General features: G+C 48.2%; 1 protein-coding gene across 3 annotated transcripts in view; it reads left to right on the top strand.

Annotated features, from left to right (window-relative positions):
- Window positions 1–796: 796 nt before the first annotated feature.
- The window catches only part of EEFSEC (eukaryotic elongation factor, selenocysteine-tRNA specific), a 251,615-nt gene continuing 233,830 nt past the window's right edge, over window positions 797–18,581 (top strand). The window contains exon 1 of one of the 3 annotated variants that reach the window (XM_045494010.1): window positions 797–1,156. In XM_045494010.1, the coding sequence (XP_045349966.1) occupies window positions 841–1,156 (316 nt within the window). In that variant the 5' untranslated portion in view covers window positions 797–840. Of the gene's footprint in view, window positions 1,157–5,890; window positions 5,914–18,581 lie in introns of those variants that run through there. The other 2 variants (XM_045494011.1, XM_045494012.1) reach the window with 2 other exon arrangements.

The following is an 18,581-nucleotide window of genomic DNA, read 5'->3' as shown; positions in this document are numbered from 1 at the left end:
GTGCCTAGCCAGTGAAGACACCTGCTTGTGAACCCTGGTTGGTGACCGTGGTTGACAACCTTTTTAGTGGTTCCAGACACTTCAAGCATCTCTTGAGAGTTATGTACTCCCCAGTACAAGCACATGCACATAACATTTTACGTACAATTTGGAGCTCTACAGCCTGTCCTGAGGCCAGGCTATAGACTTCCAGGGTCAGAAGATGACAGCCCTTCATCTTCTGAGTCTTTCCCAGATTCTCCCAGGGCTGGCTCCTTCTCAACATTCCAGCCTCAGCTCAGTCAGCAACTGGAGAGAGGTCTTCCCTGACCGTTTATTGTAAATTAGCTGTCCTCCCTTCCCCTGGTGCTCTAGTTCTTTTAATCTCTGCTTTTATTTTCCCTGGAAGGCTTCTCACTTTCTGAAAGGGTCTGGTTCCAGTCTCACCTATTTAGTGTCTGACTCCCACCCCCGCCCAAATACAGTGTAACGTGGAGAGAGCGCCGTATCCCAGTACCGTGAATAAGCAGTGCCTGGTACCCAGGGGGCAATTGACAAGGGCTTGTTAAAATGAATGAATGGATGGATGGACGGATCCACCCAATCTTGGACTCCTCGAGGCTTCGGGGGGCAGGAGCCAGGTGAGAGTACAGCCTCACGGTCGGCGACCCCGGTCAAGTTCGACCCCGGGGCTCTCTCCTCCAGTGCCAGGCAGCGCCCGCGGGCGCCGAGAGGGCGGAAGCTTCGGGGCCGGAACGGGCGTGCCCGGCGCGAGGGTTGCGGGGGGGCGGCTTAACCGGCCGGACCGCAGCGGCGGCCGCGGGAGGGGCGGGCCGGGCGGGCGGCGGCGGCGGCGGCGGCATGGCAGGGCGGCGGGTGAACGTGAACGTGGGCGTGCTGGGCCACATCGACAGCGGCAAGACGGCGCTGGCGCGGGCGCTGAGCACCACGGCCTCCACCGCCGCCTTCGACAAGCAGCCGCAGAGCCGCGAGCGCGGCATCACGCTCGACTTGGGCTTCTCGTGCTTCTCGGTGCCTCTGCCCGCGCGCCTGCGGGCGGCGCTGCTCGCGCCCCCGGCGGCGCCCGGAGCCGAGCCCGAGCCCGGCGAGCCGCAGCTTCAGGTCACACTGGTCGACTGCCCCGGGCACGCCTCCCTCATCCGGACCATCATTGGCGGTGAGCGCGGGCCGGGGCGGGAGCCGGGCTCGGGGACGCTGGGCGGAGCGGCCGGGCCCCGTGGTCCGAGCTCGCCCGAGCCGCTGCCGGGGAAGGGAGGTGGCCTCACCTCACGGCCGGGGCCACCCAGGTCGCGAGAGGCGGACGGGACGCGCCCGAGGCTCCGCAGCAAGGCAGCGGAGGCTCTGGGACTCGAACTCGTGGCCTGGCTGACTTGGAAGCTCTAACCACCCACAACGACCGCGCAGGAAGGTGCCTTCCTTAAAGTTTTTGGTTTTGTTTTTTTGGTTTATTAATTTTTTTTAGAAGATAAGTTTGTAATACACGAACTAGTAAGAAAACACAAAGACTGCAAAAAGGGTATATGTCAAAAGTGTCAAAAAAAGAAGTCTCCACTCTTCAGTTCTTTGGTCTCCTGGTTCCCATTTCCAGAGTCAGCCGCTGTTCCCCGTTCCTTGTATCATTTCAGAAAAACCACGTAAGGACAAGCATACCCGTGTGTATGTAAACCCCCTTTCTCTTCCTTTTCTTCACAAAATGGTAACACCATATACACTATTTTACTCAACGCGAAGAGTTCCATGTCAGTACACACAAAGCTACATAATTTTTAAAGGTCATATAAAATTCCTTTGTGCGCTTGTACCAACGTTTTCTTAACTCTTAAAGATGGACGTTTATTTCGTTTCCAGTTTTTGCTAATGATGCTTCAGTGAATTTTCTAGAACAAGTCTGGTGGGGGTGCTAACATATCTGTAGAATTAGCTCCTGAAACTGAACTGGTTTGGGGCAAAGGGCAGAGTGCATTTTCAGTCATAATGGGTACTGCCGAAATGCCCTTAGAAGATGTACCATTTAATTAATTTTTAATTATACAGATAATACATAAATACATTCTGCTTGTGAAATACACCATTACAAATTAGGCAAAAGTCCCCTTATGACCTCTCCTATTTCTCCAGAGGAAGCTGCTATCATACCTTTGTGGATTATTTTTCTGGACACATTTTGCCACAGTTAAATCTATGGACAGGGCTTTAAAACTTGTTCTGTTTTTCAGATGAAAATGAAGAATTCGTATAAGCACATGGCACACAAGGGTGTATAGCTAAAAGAAGTCTTTTTCTTCACTGCTGACCCGAGTACTTGGTTACCTTGTTTTCCATTGCCTTCTGTTTCCTTCCAATGATATGATATTCTCTACACCTACAAGCACATATGGAAATATACATTAGGAAGATAGTTTCATTGGCTTGGTGGCAGATGGCTTCATTGGTCGCTGGGCCTATGGGGTCCCAGCTGCAGTGATGAGTGTGTTAAGTACTTTCATCTCTGTTCCCTACCAGTTGTTCCATTCTGTAGGCAGTCTGAGGTCATTACTCCATTTTACAGTAGAGGAAATGAAGGCTCAGAGAAGGGACCTGCCCAAGGTCACTCTGTCTAAAGTCTTCAATTCACGTCTCAGTCATCAGATGACTACCCTTTTCTCTTCCCCCCTCCTTATAACTGAATTCTGTTTGGTCAGTCATGTCCAAGCACATTTTAAGACATGTACTCTGAGCCAGTCTAGGTTGGAGATGGAAGAGACAGGTTAAAATAAAACAAGAAGGCACTTTTTTTTTTTTTTTTTAGTGACTAGTGTAGGTGAATAGCGAAGGACATACTTTTGGAGTCAGAGCCAGGCTTGCGGTCTGGCTTTCTCCTTTACTGTGTGACCACGGAACCTAATTTTGGAGGTTCTACACACTAGCACATGCAGTTCTTTATTTTGGCTTTGCTTTTCTCCTGTGTTTGCCACTTCCCGGGCGAACCCTGCAAGGAGTGTGGCAGTTTCCATTTAATAGCTGAAGAAATTGGGACTGTGGGAAGGCTGCTGGTAAATAGCACAGCCCAGGTCCTCCTGATCCCAAAGCCGGAGCTCTTTCACCTGCTTCCCCATGTCACTTCACACTTCCCCTGCCCCCTTCTAATGTATGCATTTATGAAGAGCCTCTTTGTAGGACAAAATGTTTCATGCACCAGCCTTATCCCATATAACCAAATGATAACCCCCAAGGATTTGGCAGGTCCTTAGTCTGGTCTACAGTTAGCAGGTCTCCTACAGTTGTAAAACTGTAGAAGAAAAGAAGAGGGATTTTTTTCTCTTCTTGTACCTACATTGTGGCTCTTCTTACTTCCTGAGTGAGAAGACTTTCCTTATCTTCTTATAGGCGTTAAAATGTGACCTGAACGCAGTGGAATGGTGAGACCGAGGCTGCCACTATCCTTCCTTCAATAGAGCAGATTCCCACCCTTTTCGGAGAAATGAGGAAAAATGAGGGGAAGGACACGCACATTTGAGTACCTGCTCTGGCCCATGCTTGTTGCTAAGAACTTGCATGTGTGCAACAACCCTAAGGGGTGCCTGTTTTTCAGATAAAGAAACCGAGGCTTGGGAAGTAAAGTGCCCTGGGCTGGTGTTTACCTGACTCTGCTGCTGCTAACCTGGATCTGGTTAATACCATTGCTTATCATCCTAACTCATAAATCCACAGCCATCTCTGCCTTCATGAGGCGGCTCCAGCGGCTGAGACCCTGCTTCTGACAGCTGGACTCCTACAATGCTGGGCCTGCACTTCTCACCTGTTTGCCCTCCATTTCCACACCGTAGGCAGTGAACTCCGTCTTCAGAGGCTCATCAGATCATGTCAACCCTCAGCTCCAACACTTCCCAGTGGCTTCTCTTTGTGCTTCGAGTAAAACCCAGCCTCTTTGTGGGCCACAGAACCCACGGTCGGGCCTCTGTCTTCCTCTGAGCATCGTCCCTTGCCCCCCACCTTTAGTCTCACCGACCTCATTTCTACTTATTGAATGGGCCAGTCTTTGTACCTGCTGTTCCCTCTGTTTGGTACATCTAGCTTCTCATTTATATCTTAGCTCGAGTGTCCCCTCAGAGAGGGCTCCTCTGACTGACCTAGCTAGGGTATCCTCCGCTCTCTCCCCCATGTACTTTCTCATGTCCCTGTTTTATTTCCTTACAGCCCTTTTTACCATCTGGTATTTCTTATGTGTTTACTTGTTGATTGTCTGTGTCCTCCATGAGAATAGAATAGGAATCATGTCTGTCTTCTTCCCCAACATATTCTTAGCGTTTGGGCCAGAGCCTGGTGTGTGATAGGCAACTCGGTTAGTTTGAATGGATGAAGCTGTGTACCAGTTCCTGGGCGGGATGGTAACAGTGAGCAAAGAACTTTCTTCATGGGTTAGTGGACAGAAGGCAATCAGCATGGAGCCTGGCCTGTAGTAGGTACACTATCCATGTTGATTCTTTTCCCTCCCTCTGGGAGCTAACAGCACAGCTGGGGAGGGGGCATTGTCAAATGTGCAGAGTGACCTGTCAGAGCTTTTGGCACACAAGCCAAAAGCACTTTGCTGTGGGTGGGGTATAGGATGTGATAGGGAACGAAGAGCCTTCCTAGTGGAGGAAATGCCTGGTCAAGGATCTGTGACTTAAACCCGCCTTTTTGTCTGTTTAGAGTCCGAGATAACTGCTACCGTTTAGTTGTGTCTGGAAACCAGCATGGCGTGTAGGGAGACATGTCGAAGATAAAGGTAGAAGGGTTAGTGGGCCAGATCCTATAGAGTGGTAAGTATTGGGCTTAGATTAGGCCCTTAGTGTAGATTTCTCCTAAGGTTCTTGGAAGGCTTTTAAAGCAGGGTTGTGACAGGATCGGGCCTGAGCTTTGGAACTATGCAACATTGCCGGGCAAGAACTCCTACTGGCAGCAGGGACTGCACCTAAACCTGGGATTGCTGGAAGATTGGGCTCCTGTTGGAGTTCCCGGCTTGCTGTGAATGATTTAGACTCTTTGCTGAATACATTATCCCCAGTAGGAGGAAATTAGAATGATTGTCTGAGTTCCACGATGATATCTCTGAAGTTTAATATATCTTATATTAAAGCCTGTTCTCTTTAATTCCATTGCTCCCTCCCCCTCAAAGTGCTTTCACTACCCAAAAGAAACCTTTCTTAACTTAGAGAAAATTGGGCTTTATCTCCTTGATCCATGTGGCCATAGATAAAACTCCTGTGGTACTGGGGAGGTTAATAGTGACAGTAATACTCCGCATTTATTTAGTGCTGCCCTTATGCTATGGGTTTTTTTTTTTTTTTTCCTTTTAACACTCAAAGCAGTCTTGTGAGGTAAGAGGTGATATTCCCATTTTACAGACGAAAAATCAGGCTCAGAGAAGTCAGGAAGCATAGTTCATAAGTGTCAGAGCTGGGTTTGAACTCATGTGGGTCTGACCACACAGCTCCTACTCTGGCATTCTCAATGGGAATGAAAAAGTGTATCCATCCACTGCAGCCCCCTGCAGTAGTGTCTCAGGGCAGTATTTTTCTCTAATCCATTTTAGGGTATAAATCTTTCAGGGTTAGAACTTCAAAAAGATTCAGTAATGTATGTTTTAAAGACTTGGGTGGGGGGTGAGGGACTTGGACCCATCCTCAATCTAACTCTGGCAGGAAAGAGGAGAGCTGAAAAATGCTGGTATCTTGGCTTGGCAATTTATAGTCCTCTGGTGGCTGCTAGGATTAACAGTGTATTGTCTCCTGGTCTTTTGTTCCAGTTGTTAATGAACAGCAGCTCTTCTGCCACGACTTGTCGCCCTGATCCCTCGCCTCCTCTGCCCACTGTTTAAGCGCTGCTTCCTGCAGGGCTTGGACCCTCTCTGGGCCCTGCCTGGCTGGAGCCGATGAGAGCTGCCAAAGCCTTGTAAGTCTGACTTGGTTACTCTCTTTGGAGGGAAAGCAGTCAGCAGCCCTGGGGCTCTTTGTCTCCGCAGCCTGGGAGAAAACATTCTTTGTGAAACTTACTGCTACTTTGCCTTCTTTCTCTGTTTTTCCAACTCCGTGCCTCTTGGTGCTGATGTGGAGAGAGTGCTTGTCCCTCTGGCTTGTTTTATTGAGGAATGTGTCCTGCAGTCTTTCTGCAGTCTGTCTGAGATGCTCTCTTTGGACCCGTGAACCAAGGTGTGTGAATGAATGTGTGTTTTCGACCAGATTTTTTACCTTACCATTTGGGCATCTGCCCAGAAAGCAGTGTGCTGGCTCTATAAGCGGAGACAGCAAAGGGGCCTGGCTGCACAAGGAATTTGGGCATTATACTAATGTAAAACCAGCCAACCAAACAAAAACCCCAGTTTTGGTTTTCTCTGCCTCTCGTCTTATGATTTGGTGTAGAAATACGTTATGTTGTATTATGGTATTCATATAGATGTGTCCTGAAATATTGAGACCTATTTAAAGGAGTCGATATAAATGGAAATGCTTCTTTAATCTTAACTCCTTTGGCTCCTAGAATCCGCCAGGCCTTAGTTCCCTTACCTTCGTGGTCACTCAGGGATGGCTGCGTTTTATTTTCTCTTCTTTGTTAAAAGGTGTACACCATAACGGCAGATTCCCCTCTCCGGTGTCCATTCTGGGATGCCCTCTACCATCGAGTGAAACTGAGGCCAGTACTGGTGTCTCTTGTGCTCATGTGCCTAAAACCTCGTTCTGTCCAGCAGGAAGTCATCTGCCCTCAGTGCCAAGTGTGCCTATATTCAAATACAAGTTGCTCTGTTTTGCCTGCTACCTTATCACTCTCTGACCCCTCCTGATCTCCTTCCAAGTTGGAGTGCCTTTAGCTGTCTCTAGGAGACTCTCAAGTTGAGCTTTGTTTGCCACACTTTCTCTTAGTGCTGGACAGCGGGTGACTTTGCTTTGGTTTGGGTGACAGTGTGGGAGTAACACAACATCAGAGACACAGCCTTGAGTTTAAATTAATGCAGAATATTTGAGCAGGAACCAACAGGAAAGAAAAATGGAAGCAGGTAGTCATATTTCATTCTGTTGGGGTACATTTTTCTTCTCATGGGGCTTGCCCTTGAGAACAAAACATATCAAATGTTAAATCAAAGAATATTTTTGTAGTCATGCTAGGAATAGAAAATAATGCAAAGACTTTGCCTTCTGGAGGCAAATATTTTGCTGGAAGGTTATAATCAAAGTCAGAAGGAAATCGTAGCCACAGCTTTTGGTAAAGCTGTAATCATTTAAAATTAATTGCTTTTAAACTTTTTGCTTAGCATCTCCTTTGTTTCCTATCTTCTTTGTCTCCTGGGTTTTTCTTCAAAATCACTTCATCCAGGTTGGAATAAGATTTGGGCAGGCGTCCCGGGAAACAACCCGTAAATGAAGCCCTGAGACATATTCCCTGCTCGGTCATTCTTTTGTTGGCTGGATCCTCGAACAAGCTGGGGATGGGGCACCCTTGTCATGGAGCTCGAGTCTGTCCCCTTTGAGACTGTGCCCAAGGTGACAGGGTCTGGAGCTCTGGGTAATCCGGAGGCCTGTGTCCTGGTAAGATGGAGCCTGGCATTCCTGAGATGGCCTCAGGGTGGGGCAAGGAACAGGAATGAGCCCTTCTAGGGTCTGGCTCAGATGGCACCTCGTGTGTCTCCTGCTCTGCTGTGATGGCTGGCTTCCCTCTATCATTCCCATGCGTCTGAAGGCCTCGCGGGGTCAGAGACAGCGTCTGAATTGTCTCTGTAGCTCCGGGGCCAGTTCAGGGCCTAGCACATAGTAGATACTCAGTAATGTTTGTAAACATTTTTATCGAGCTACATATCTCATATACTGTAAAATGTGTCATTTCACATGTATACTTTGGTGGTCTTCAGTATATTCACACAGAGTCGTGAACAGACGTTGCCACAATTGAAGTTGAGAATATTTTCATCACTACAGAAAGAAACCCATGCTCATTACCAGTCACTCTCCATTTTCCCCTCCCCTAGGCCTAGGCAGCCATTGATCTGTCTGCCTAATGTACACAGATTTACCTTTTCTGGACATTTCATAAAAGTGGAATCCTCTAATACGTGGCCTTTTGTATCTGGTTTCTTTTGCTCAGTGTGATGCTTTCAAGGCTCATCCATGTTGTAGCGTGAAGTATATACACTTCGTTCCTTTTTTAAAGAATATTTTCTTAGTTTATTTTTAATTGTGGTAAAGTCAACATTACATAAAATTTACCATCTAACCATTTTTAAGTTTATAGTTCAATGGCATCTGTCTCTAGAACTCTCCATCTTAAAAAAACTGAAAGTCTATACGGGTTAAACAGTAACTCCCCAGCTGCTTCCGCAGCTGTACTTCGTTGCTTGTTATGGCTGAATAGTATTCCACTGTATGGATAGACTGCTTTTTAATCCATTCATCAGCTGAAGGACGTTTGGGTCGTTGCCATTTTTTGGCAATTATGGATAATCCTGCTGTGAACATTTGTGTACGAGTCTTTGTGTGGACGTGCGTGTTTATCCCCTTAGGTGTATGTCTGCCAATGGAACTGCTGGGTCAGAGAGTAACTATTTCTACTTATTGAGGAACTGGCAGACAGTCTTCCACGGCAGCCAAGTCACTTCACATTCCCACCAGCCGCGTTCAAGGGTCCAGTGTCTGTACATCCTTACCAATACTCGTTATTGTCGGTGTTTTGGATTGTAGCCATCTTGGTGGGTGTGAAGTGGTAGCTCGTCGTGGCTTTCGTTTGTATTTCCCTGATGGCTAGTGATCTTGGGAGAATTGTCTGATGCCTTGCCCATCTTTTAATTGGGTTATTTGGTTTTTATTATTGAGTTGTAAGGTTTCTTCGTGTACTCTGGATACCAGATACACGATGGACGGACGGACGGACGGATGGATGGATGATTGGCAGATATTTTCTTCCATTCTGTGGGTTATCTCAATCAGTTGAGTGTTTGACTCTTGATTTCTGCTGAGGTCATGATCCCAGGGTTGTGGGATCAAGCCCTCTGTTGGGCTCCATGCTGAGTGTGGAGCCTGATTGAAATTGTCTGTCTCCCCCTTTCCCTTACTCATGCTCTCTCTCTCTCAAATTAAAAAACAAAAACAAAAACAAAAACGTTTGAGTTAAGTAAATAATTGAGTTGAATTGAATTAAGTAAATGAATATATGTTGAGAGGATTAAACGTACCCAACACATTATCTGGGCTAAGGTAAGTGTCTAGTAAGTGCCATTTGCTTGTGTATGGAAGGCCTGTTGGGGTCCCTGTGGACCTGTTCCTGGATCTGCCCATTTCTGTCCTTAGTGCCTGGCCAGAGATGGTCATCCTGTCTGTTCATCCCGTGGTAGGGTCTCCTCTCATGTTAGGGTCTTGTCTGGGATCTGGCCTGCAGATGTGTTTTGGTGGCCCATCTAATATTTAAAATTTAAAAAAAAAAATCAGGTGACCTCATTTATTATTTTTTTATTTTATTTTTTTCAACGTTTATTTATTTTTGGGACAGAGAGACAGAGCATGAACGGGGGAGGGGCAGAGAGAGAGGGAGACACAGAATCGGAAACAGGCTCCAGGCTCTGAGCCATCAGCCCAGAGCCTGACGCGGGGCTCGAACTCACGGACCGCGAGATCGTGACCTGGCTGAAGTCGGGCGCTTAACCGACTGTGCCACCCAGGCGCCCCTAGGTGACCTCATTTAATGACCCAGATTCCTGGCTTCTTTGGAAACACAAGAAGATTTCCACGCTCTAGCGTGGTGGCACAGTCCTGGAACCGAGTAGAAGGGGCATGTGCTCTTCAGATTGCTTGGGCCCCATAGACATTTGGGCTTGTAGCCCCCATTTTGAGGAGTTGTCAACCCATGTGGTGGGAGACAATCAGATGGAACTGTTATTTGGTGTTTTCACCCATTTATTCAGAGACTCTACAGGCATCTGTTGTACACTCTGTCGGATGTGAGGGCAGATACAGATGTGCCTGTCTTCAAGGAACTCACAGTCCAGAGGGCCAGGGAAGAGCAGGAAGCGCCAACAGCCAGTTGAGACAAGATGCAGGGTCAGAAGGGCTTTATAAAAGAGGAGCTTAAGGTGTGAGTGCCTCTGCTTGGGACAGGCTGGAAGGGCATCCCCCAGGAGGGGACCCCGGGGCTGGACCTGGAAGGCTGACCTGGAGGTTTCCAGGCAGAGAAAAAGAAAGGGCAGAGCAGACCCAGGGAACAGCCTGATCAGTCAGAGGTGTGAGAGCAAACTTGGCCGAAGAAGAGGGCAGTCAGTCAGCAGGAGAAGTGGGAGGAGGTAAGGCGGGGCATGAGGGTCATGGGCAAGTTAGGAGGAGGGGCTGTCTTGTCAGAGCTTTGAAGGATGGCTGAGATTTTCCCAGTGGGGAAGATGGGAGGCTTTCCTGCTCGAGGACTTGGAGTGGACAGACACACAGGGGAGAAGGGAGGGCTGGAGTGTAGAGCTCACAGGGAAGAGGCAGAATGAGAGGCTGAGCTGCAGAGACCCTTGGGCTCCAGAACTCAGGAGCTTGGAGAGTCTGTTGTTGGAGGCAGGTGGGTGGGTTTTAAGCCGAGAGATCCTGCTGGCTTTTAAAGAGTCTGAGAAGAGGGCCTGTGGCAAGTGGTCTGGGCTTCCAGATCTGGCAGGGAGAGGGAGAGCGACCATAGGCAGGATGGACACCATCAGGGGGAAAGTTGTGGCTCTGGCGTTGCCGACGGGGGAGTGCAGAGCAGAGCTGAGGAAGGTCTGCCTCTCAGAAGGAAAGATAGGGAATGGACATTTTTGGGAACATCTATTGTTTCCTGGCCACTGTTCTAGACCCTTGATTTTCTCTCTCCACCCTGCCAGCCAGAGGTGAGCCTTTCCCCTCTATATTGTACAGCCCATAAAAACGAGACTTCAGAGACCAGTCTCTGGCTCGGCGGGGGTCGAACCCAGTCTGATTTCAGAGACCCCGGTTTGCTTGTGCTGCTCTCAGGCCTTTGCCCACGCCTACTTTGGTAGGAACTGTGGCTCCTGAGGAGCAGTTTATATACAAGTCAATTTGTCAAAAACAGAGATTTCAGCTTCCATTCTCCCCCAGATTATTTGAGTTTTGTTTTTTGTTAATTGGGTCTTTTATTTTCTTGTGCTGTGTGATTAGGCTCCTGCTGCTTTGAAGTGGCCTTCGTTGGGTGGGGAGAGAGTGGGGAGGACTTCGTTAATGTGGTGATCCTCTCTTGGCAGGAGAAGAAACAAGTTTTGCTGTTGAGAGAGAAGTTGACTTTCCCTCTTTCCATATCTCTTATGTTGTGATGATGCCTCTCTTGTCTTGGGGCCTTCAGGAAGACTAAAATAATTTCCTTTGTCTCTAACCTACTTCCTGAGGATATTTATTTGGTGGCGTACACAGGTGCTACCTAAAGATAAACCTGACTTTTTTTCTTGTAAAATTAGTGCTTGGAATTGCTAGCATTGACCTGCTTGGCCTCAGGAACCCGCCCTGTCTGGCCTTATGGCTTCATTCTTTATCATAGATTTATTTGGGCTGCTTAAAGCTCAGGGAGGGTCAGTGGCACGTCCTTGGTCATCTGACACCGGGACTAGAGCTCTGTCTTCCCCATTACATTGCGGCGTGGCACTTTAAAAAATTAGCTCTGCTTGTGGTCATTTCTGGGTGGCTTTCAGGGCCGCGTGCCATAAGCACCAAAGGCCCTCGCATGCGCTTGCAGACTCGGTGTTCACTGTTCTCTGAAACGATGATCCAGGGCACGTTCAGAGAGAGTCCTCAGAACTTCTGCTCTAGAGAAAAAAAGACCACATAAGACTTCCATCTCTTGAGCATTTGCACAGATGGAAGGACTGAGAAGGGAAGCTGGTGTTTGCCAGCACAGACATTGTTCCCAGCAGCATTCAGCGTGGCCAAGAGAGGGCTGACAGACACTTTGACTGCGAGTGACAGTTTTTCAGAAAAGTCTGCAGGGCCTTGATCGGCACTTTCCTACAGATGGGATGTGATGATGGGAATGTTCTCTGGTGGCACCGTTCAGTATGGTAGCTGTGAGCCATGTGTGGCTAATGAGTACTTGCTCTGTGGCTAGTGCAGCTAAGGAACCGGAATTTTCATTTTACTTAATTTTAATTACATTTCAATATGAAGGTCTGGACCTGTGTCTCCAGCCGCTTATTGGGCTAGTTTCCTCGGCAGTGAACATCACAGGCCCTCAGACTCCACATCTTTAAGACCACCCTCTCTGCTTCCTCACCTTCCCAGGGAATGATACCTCCATTCTCCTGTGGCGTGACCTTTGAAATGATCCTCAGTATGTCCTCTTTCATATAAATCGGTGACCAGGTCTTGTCCCTCCTGCGTGTCCTTCAGGCTTCCCCGTCACCACAGCTGCTCCCTTAAGACAGGCCTCCGTTAGTCCCCGACTGGATGAGGACAACGTTCCTTCCTGGTCTCTCTGCTTCCAGCACCCCCTCTTGAAATTGTCCTCCCCTCTGTAGCCAAGAACTCTTTCTAAATTGCTAATAGAGTTATCTTACCTCCCTGTTTTGAAAGTCTTGAGTTGCTCTCCATTGGCGTAAAGGCCAAACTCCTCAGCATGGCTGACATCAGTCCTTCCGGACGGCTGTGTGTCTCTCTGTCTCTCTCAGGATCCAGGATTAACGAACTACTTGCAGGTCTCTGGACGGACACCACGCTCTCTCGATGCTGCGTCATCTGGCTGCGTTCACTTTTCTGGGAAGCCTCACTGTTGGCTTTCCCCACCTAAATTAGGTGACCCTCATTTGAGGGCCTGTGACATCCTATCTACCCCAGGATCTCATTTTCTCCCCCATCTGTTGTCGTTTTCTATATACTGAGTTATGTTTCCCACTGGACTTGATCCCTTTGAGGGCAGGAGCCTGTTATCATTCAGCTCTGTCTCCAGGGGCCCAGGACAGGGCCTGGCCCTGAGTAAATGTTTGGTGCCTGCAGACATGAGTGAATGAACGAATGGATGGATGGATGGATGGAGGGGTCATTTCCCACTGCCTGTGGCAATTACCTACCCTCCTGTGGCGCTTGAAACCAATGGCCACACAGAGTTCATATTGAGGAAGCCTGCCTTGAGGTTAGACAAGTTCATCTTTCAGTGGAAGTTCAGTCCTCATATTTCATTTTCAGGCCACTTTGCGTAGCAAAGTAGTTTAACTCAGAGCAGATTTCTGCCGTGCTGATGGTTAATTTCATGGCCCACAGAGGGTCAGCACACTAATGCCGGGAACACGGCGACCTCAGTGCTGCTCACCGCACACGGTGAGGGCCCGGCAGCCCTGTTGTTTTAGAGAAGCGGTTTTCAAACATCCTTCAACGGGCTGATTTTGAGTTAACAGGGGTGACCTTTTCAAGATCATTTTTAAAAGCTATAACATAGATCCCTCCCAGACCGTATATTTTCCTTTCTCCACGCAGTTCAAAGGGGCTGAGTTGTCTCATAGGTTTTTGCCAGCAGTCTTCAGCTTGACCCTGGTTGTTTAAATCTGCCGGAGGAAATTTGAACAAACTTGTACTTTGGTAATTCTTCTGCCTCTGTGAACCTTTAACCTTAAGGTTTCTTTCAGAGCCAGGGGCTGCATTGTCACCGGTCGCCCCTGCTGGGGCTTTCAAAGGGCATTGTCTAGTGCGTCTGTTTTCACTTTGCTACTGGAGTTCTTTTGAGGAAGGGTATTAATTCAGACCTGATTCTGAGACAGGACGAGGACTTTTAAACTTGCCCCAGAGCTTGGGGATGGGGAAATGAGCATAATGCAAGCCTGTGGCCGGTGCCAGTGATTGTTCTGCAAGTAGGCTTCGAAGGTGAAGGGAGAGGAGGCCCCCCAGAGGTAGATCGGGCGTGTTAGCTGTCCAGCAGATGACCCTGGCTTTACCCAGGTCTGGTTGACAACATGACAGAAAGAGGTTCCTGTCTGTGCTGGTCAAGCTTTGGGCCCGGAGTTCCTCCTGAATGTAAACTCCCTGGAGCACGAGGTTCTTATGAACTTGGGAAGACAGTTGTGAACTTGGGGCTCACATACCATTACAAACTGCTTGCATGATATGAAACTTGCCGGGGAAAAAGAAGGGGGCTCCCTGAGGCAAGAGGGTAGGGAATTGGTACTCCTCCTGCCGTCCTGTCCCCACCCCTGCCCTGAGACTCTGTGTCACCCCCATCAGCTAGCCAGTTTCACCGTTGAGTTCTTGTGTTCTCTTGAAGGAAAGTCCAAAGGACACCTGAAAATGTGTGGCCTCACAGTCCTAGGCCCCTGTGGGCTTCAGGGGCTGGTACCTTGGGTGTTGCAGCATCGGAGACCTGACTTTTCCAGTCCCTGTCCAGGCAGCTCTTGTTTGTTCTGTCACCTACTCTTTGCAACAGGTTGGGGGCTGTCCTAGCACCTGGCTTGGTTCCTCAGCTTTCTTTCATTCCTTTTCCCAGGATTCTAGTGTCCTAGGGGACTGTACTTCTTAAGATCAGACATTGTAGAAGGAAAGGTGTGTCATGACATCAGTTAATTCATTCAGCAAATTCAGAGTAATGTACAATTAGGAAGTGGGTTTCCATTGGTGAGCAAGGCAGAAGTGGCTGTGGTTTCGGGGAGCTCGCCACCTGGTAGTGGGAGGCAGACGTTATGGAAGTACACAGAAATGCGCAGAACTGGAAATTGTGATAGTGCTGTGAAGGACGCTAGAGGATGCCCAGAGACGCACGAGTGGACATGGGGAATCTCCTTTATTTGGAGGCTAGGGAAGGCCTTTCTGAGGAAAAGGTTGAGCTAAAATTGGAAGGTTGAGCATGAGTCCCGGCTGCTGGAGTGCTGGGAGGGAGTAGCACATGGGAGGGTTTTGAGACAGGAGAAAGATAGGGGCTGTGGTGCAAGAGAGAGGGTCACTCTAGCTGACTGTGTCAGAGCTGTTTTCCACAAAAGGGACCTGGTGTGGGGTGTCCTACTGGATATGTATACTTGAGGTGCACGTCAGTCTTGGTTTGGCTGGAAGATAAAGCATCCGTATGTCTTATCATTCTGATAGGAGGACAGAGAGCAGGGGGGAGGGACACTGCCAGCCTTCTGGAGGTGAATGGTCTCAGGGTGGCCATCCTGCATCCTGTTGGCCTTTACCCACCCTTAGTCCTGTCTGTTTCTGGTACTGTACCCCTTATTTTCTTCCCATGATAGAGGGAGGGGCTGAAGTGGAAACAGGAGTTGGCTGGTAATCCTGGTATAAAGTGAACTAGACAGTTTTCACCATTCTGTGCTCGTGTTTGGCCATTTAACATTGACTGATTGTGATTTACAAGTCAGGTGAAGTTTAAGGATACATTCCGAAAGCACTAAAACCAAGCACTGGATATCAAGAGATGGTAAGTGAAGTAGCTGAGGTCGCTGGCACCCAGCCCACCTTCTGGGTCCTGGCCACAGCCCCTGAAACACACTCCCCTAAATATTTTCTCCATCCCCTTTCCTTCTGGGGTGCCCATTGGGTGGAAGGTACTGCACTGGGGGCAAACTTTGCCTTCCTTTTCTCCCCTGAAAGTGAGTTCAGCAGGAGATCTGGCCTATCCTGGATTGTGCCCGGAAGGGTAGAGTCGTGGCTACAACATTTCAATGGTTTATGGTTCAGAACTGGAGCTGGAGACCCACTTAGAACCCAGGACCTTACCCTGGGGCTCCTGCCAAGCAGGCCTAGCCTGCCCTCGGACTTGAGTGGGTATTTTTCTGCCTTTGATTTTTGTCAAGTTCTTTAATAAGAGAACAGTAGTTTATGTTCTTTAAAGCTGTCTTGAGATGCCAATTTGGTCTTCTGGGGACAGCCATGGCCTCAGGCTGGGGGAATGTTTGCAGGTAATTATAACAGGTTGGGGTTTTTCAGAAAGGAGAAGCGGACCATGTCACTGAACTTTGGGGGATTCCTTTGAGAAAGAGCAACCTGGGTTTCCCATGCCCCCCTGTTTTCCCCCTCTAGAATCAAATGGAATTTCTTTGCCTGACAAATATTTCCCAGATAAAAAAGAAGTACTGTATACTTGTTACTGTAGAGTCATTAGCCGTTTCTAAGTTTTTAAGGTACATAATGAGAAAACTTGTCATGGTAACCAGTGAAGTTTCTTTTCGAGGAATGAATATTTTCTAGTTATTTTTGGTTTGATTTCTTCAGCTGAATCTTCCTCTCTTCCTCTTATCTCGAAATCTGTCTCAGAAGGCAATCTGGGGACATTTTAGCAAGCGCCCTGGTAACAGATGTGTGTCATCCCTTTCCTGACACGTCTCCAGGCCCCAAAGAGGCAGTGGTACAATTGCAAGCCGTCCCCGGGGCGGTGGGTAGAACCCATCTCCATGCCGACTTCGGGACTGTTCGGTGCACAAGAGGGCAGTGTTTGCTTATGGTCCCGGATGGAGATGATCAGTGTGTAGGTTAACAGGTCAGCATAGTTAGAATGACCTCGGACTTTTTCAAGACAAAATAAACTGTGAGCCACAGCCATGATGGCTTCCCATATATGCCTTTAAGCGCCTGACCCTTCCAGAAAATAGCTGCTTGCTATCTTTTCTTTCCCTAAAAAGAAAAATATTGTTTCTTTCAACGTTTATTTTTTATTTTTTTTTAATCAAACGAAAGTACGGTTTGCAGCCTCGTACCTACGACGGCAGAGGTTAAAAAGTGTTGCGAAGGCAAAACAAATGCTTTCTCATTAAAAACCATATGGAAAGATTTTTGTCTGAAGCAAGAGGTCAAATGTATATTCTCCCCCTTTCACATCAGTGTAAAGATTATCTGACTTAACTTTTAAAACATTCGAAGATGTGGGCTCCAGTTATCAACCTTTCTCTGCAAGTTCATGGTATTAACCAGAGCGAGGAATTTCCAGGAGAGAAAACAAGGTGATCTCTCTGCCTCCCGGGGGCACAATCTACTATCTGAAATAGGCCATGTCTGCTTTTGTATAAGGACTGGCCTGTTTTCAACTCTCGCGTGCTCTTCTGTGGAGGCTTTCAGGCCAGAGAGATCCACAGAAGTGTGCAGTCCCCTGTCCCACGAGTTAGCAGCCTGTGCCAGAATTGGGTCCTCGCACCTATTTTGTCCCCGCCGCCCCCCAACCTGGAACTGCGGGTACCGGGTACCTCCAGCAGGTTAACACTCAACGGGGCTTGATGCACAGCAACAGCGGCAGCCAGGGCCAGCGCCCCAAGGAAATGCCTGAAGTGACGGAGGGCGGGATGGTGAGGTGGAAGGAGCCACGTGTTCCAGTGGCAGTGCCCCTTCACCTCTCTGAGCCTGTTTGCACACCTGGCATGCAGGTGATTATCTTGCGCGGCGTGGTTGTATCAAAGAAAATGTCTGCAAAACTTGTGGCACGTAGTAGGGAGCGGTTACTGTGATGTTGATCCCTGCGACCCTGACCGATTATAAGCCCGTGGGCATTGGGGGTGGTTGTTGGACACGAGGCTAGAAACACAGGCATGGATGGTTATTCTTTTATTTGATTCACTGAGCGTGTCTGTTGCTCGGCCCCTCTGAGCATTTGCAACAAGACAAAATGAAATCTAGGTGGGGGGGGGTGCCATGCTACCGCCCCAATCCCCTGATAGCCATCGAGAAAGGCTGGGTTCCCAGGCTTAGCCCTATATGAAATCAGATGTCTTCTTCTAATCTTTTCTAATCGCAACATAAATCTTCCAAAGTGAGTGTGTCCATAAGATAGATGCCGCATACACTGTGGAATATATTAGTGTGTATGACATCCTCACAGTCTTTAATTGATCAGTAGCATTTAGTACAGAATTTGAATCTGACAGTGCCGAGTGAGGAGAACCACGGGTGGCCTTCTCGTTTGCTTCCCTGTGAAGCTCCTGTCCTGGCTTTTATTAGAAGGGTCTGGGTAGGAAAGGAAGGTTTTTGAGCTGCAGGCTTTCAAAAGAGGCTCACGCCATGTTTTTCCAGGAACATAATTTCTGAAAAATGCCGGAGCCCTCAATTTCCAAAGCAACCTAGTTTGTAAGGGGAATGAAAAGTTGTTTCTGCGTGTGGATTCTGGGTTGTTTTCCATCTTCGCTCCCTAAGGCAGGGTTGGCAAGCGGGGAATAGGACAGATGTTCCTTGGTAGTAATTTCCAGTCAGATTCTTGAATGCCTTGTATACTCTGGGTCACCGTCAGCTCATAATGGAGCAAAATTGAGTGAGAATTCCTGCAATGAAAGACGTGAACGGCACACCGGCGAGATATGATGGTAGAGATAGAGTGCATTCTGTAAGAAAATATTTCCAGTGCTATCTGTAAAATTCAGATTGAATAACCATTCTGAAGTGCTCCCTTTTAAAAGAGTTTCCTTCCACAAGCATTGCAGGCTGAGTAAATACCAATAATTTTTATTTCCCTTCTCCTTATCATTCCCCCTACTGAAATGTTCCTGCACAGCCTATCTGGTCTTTTCAAGTGAGCATCAAATGATTAGTGTCAGCTTCCAATTTGAATTATGATCCGCATTTCAAAACACAAACCGCGTCGCGTTTGCATTTGGAGGTAATTATCAATATTTACCAATACCGTGGAAGAGTTGGAAATAGAGGAAGTGCTGCTGAAAAGGGTGTCCCCAG

The sequence above is a fragment of the Leopardus geoffroyi genome, chromosome A2 (assembly GCF_018350155.1).
Source record: "Leopardus geoffroyi isolate Oge1 chromosome A2, O.geoffroyi_Oge1_pat1.0, whole genome shotgun sequence".
Taxonomy (NCBI): Eukaryota; Metazoa; Chordata; class Mammalia; order Carnivora; family Felidae; genus Leopardus; species Leopardus geoffroyi.
Note: the sequence above shows the minus strand (reverse complement) of the source record. Positions and strands in the feature narration are given on the sequence as shown.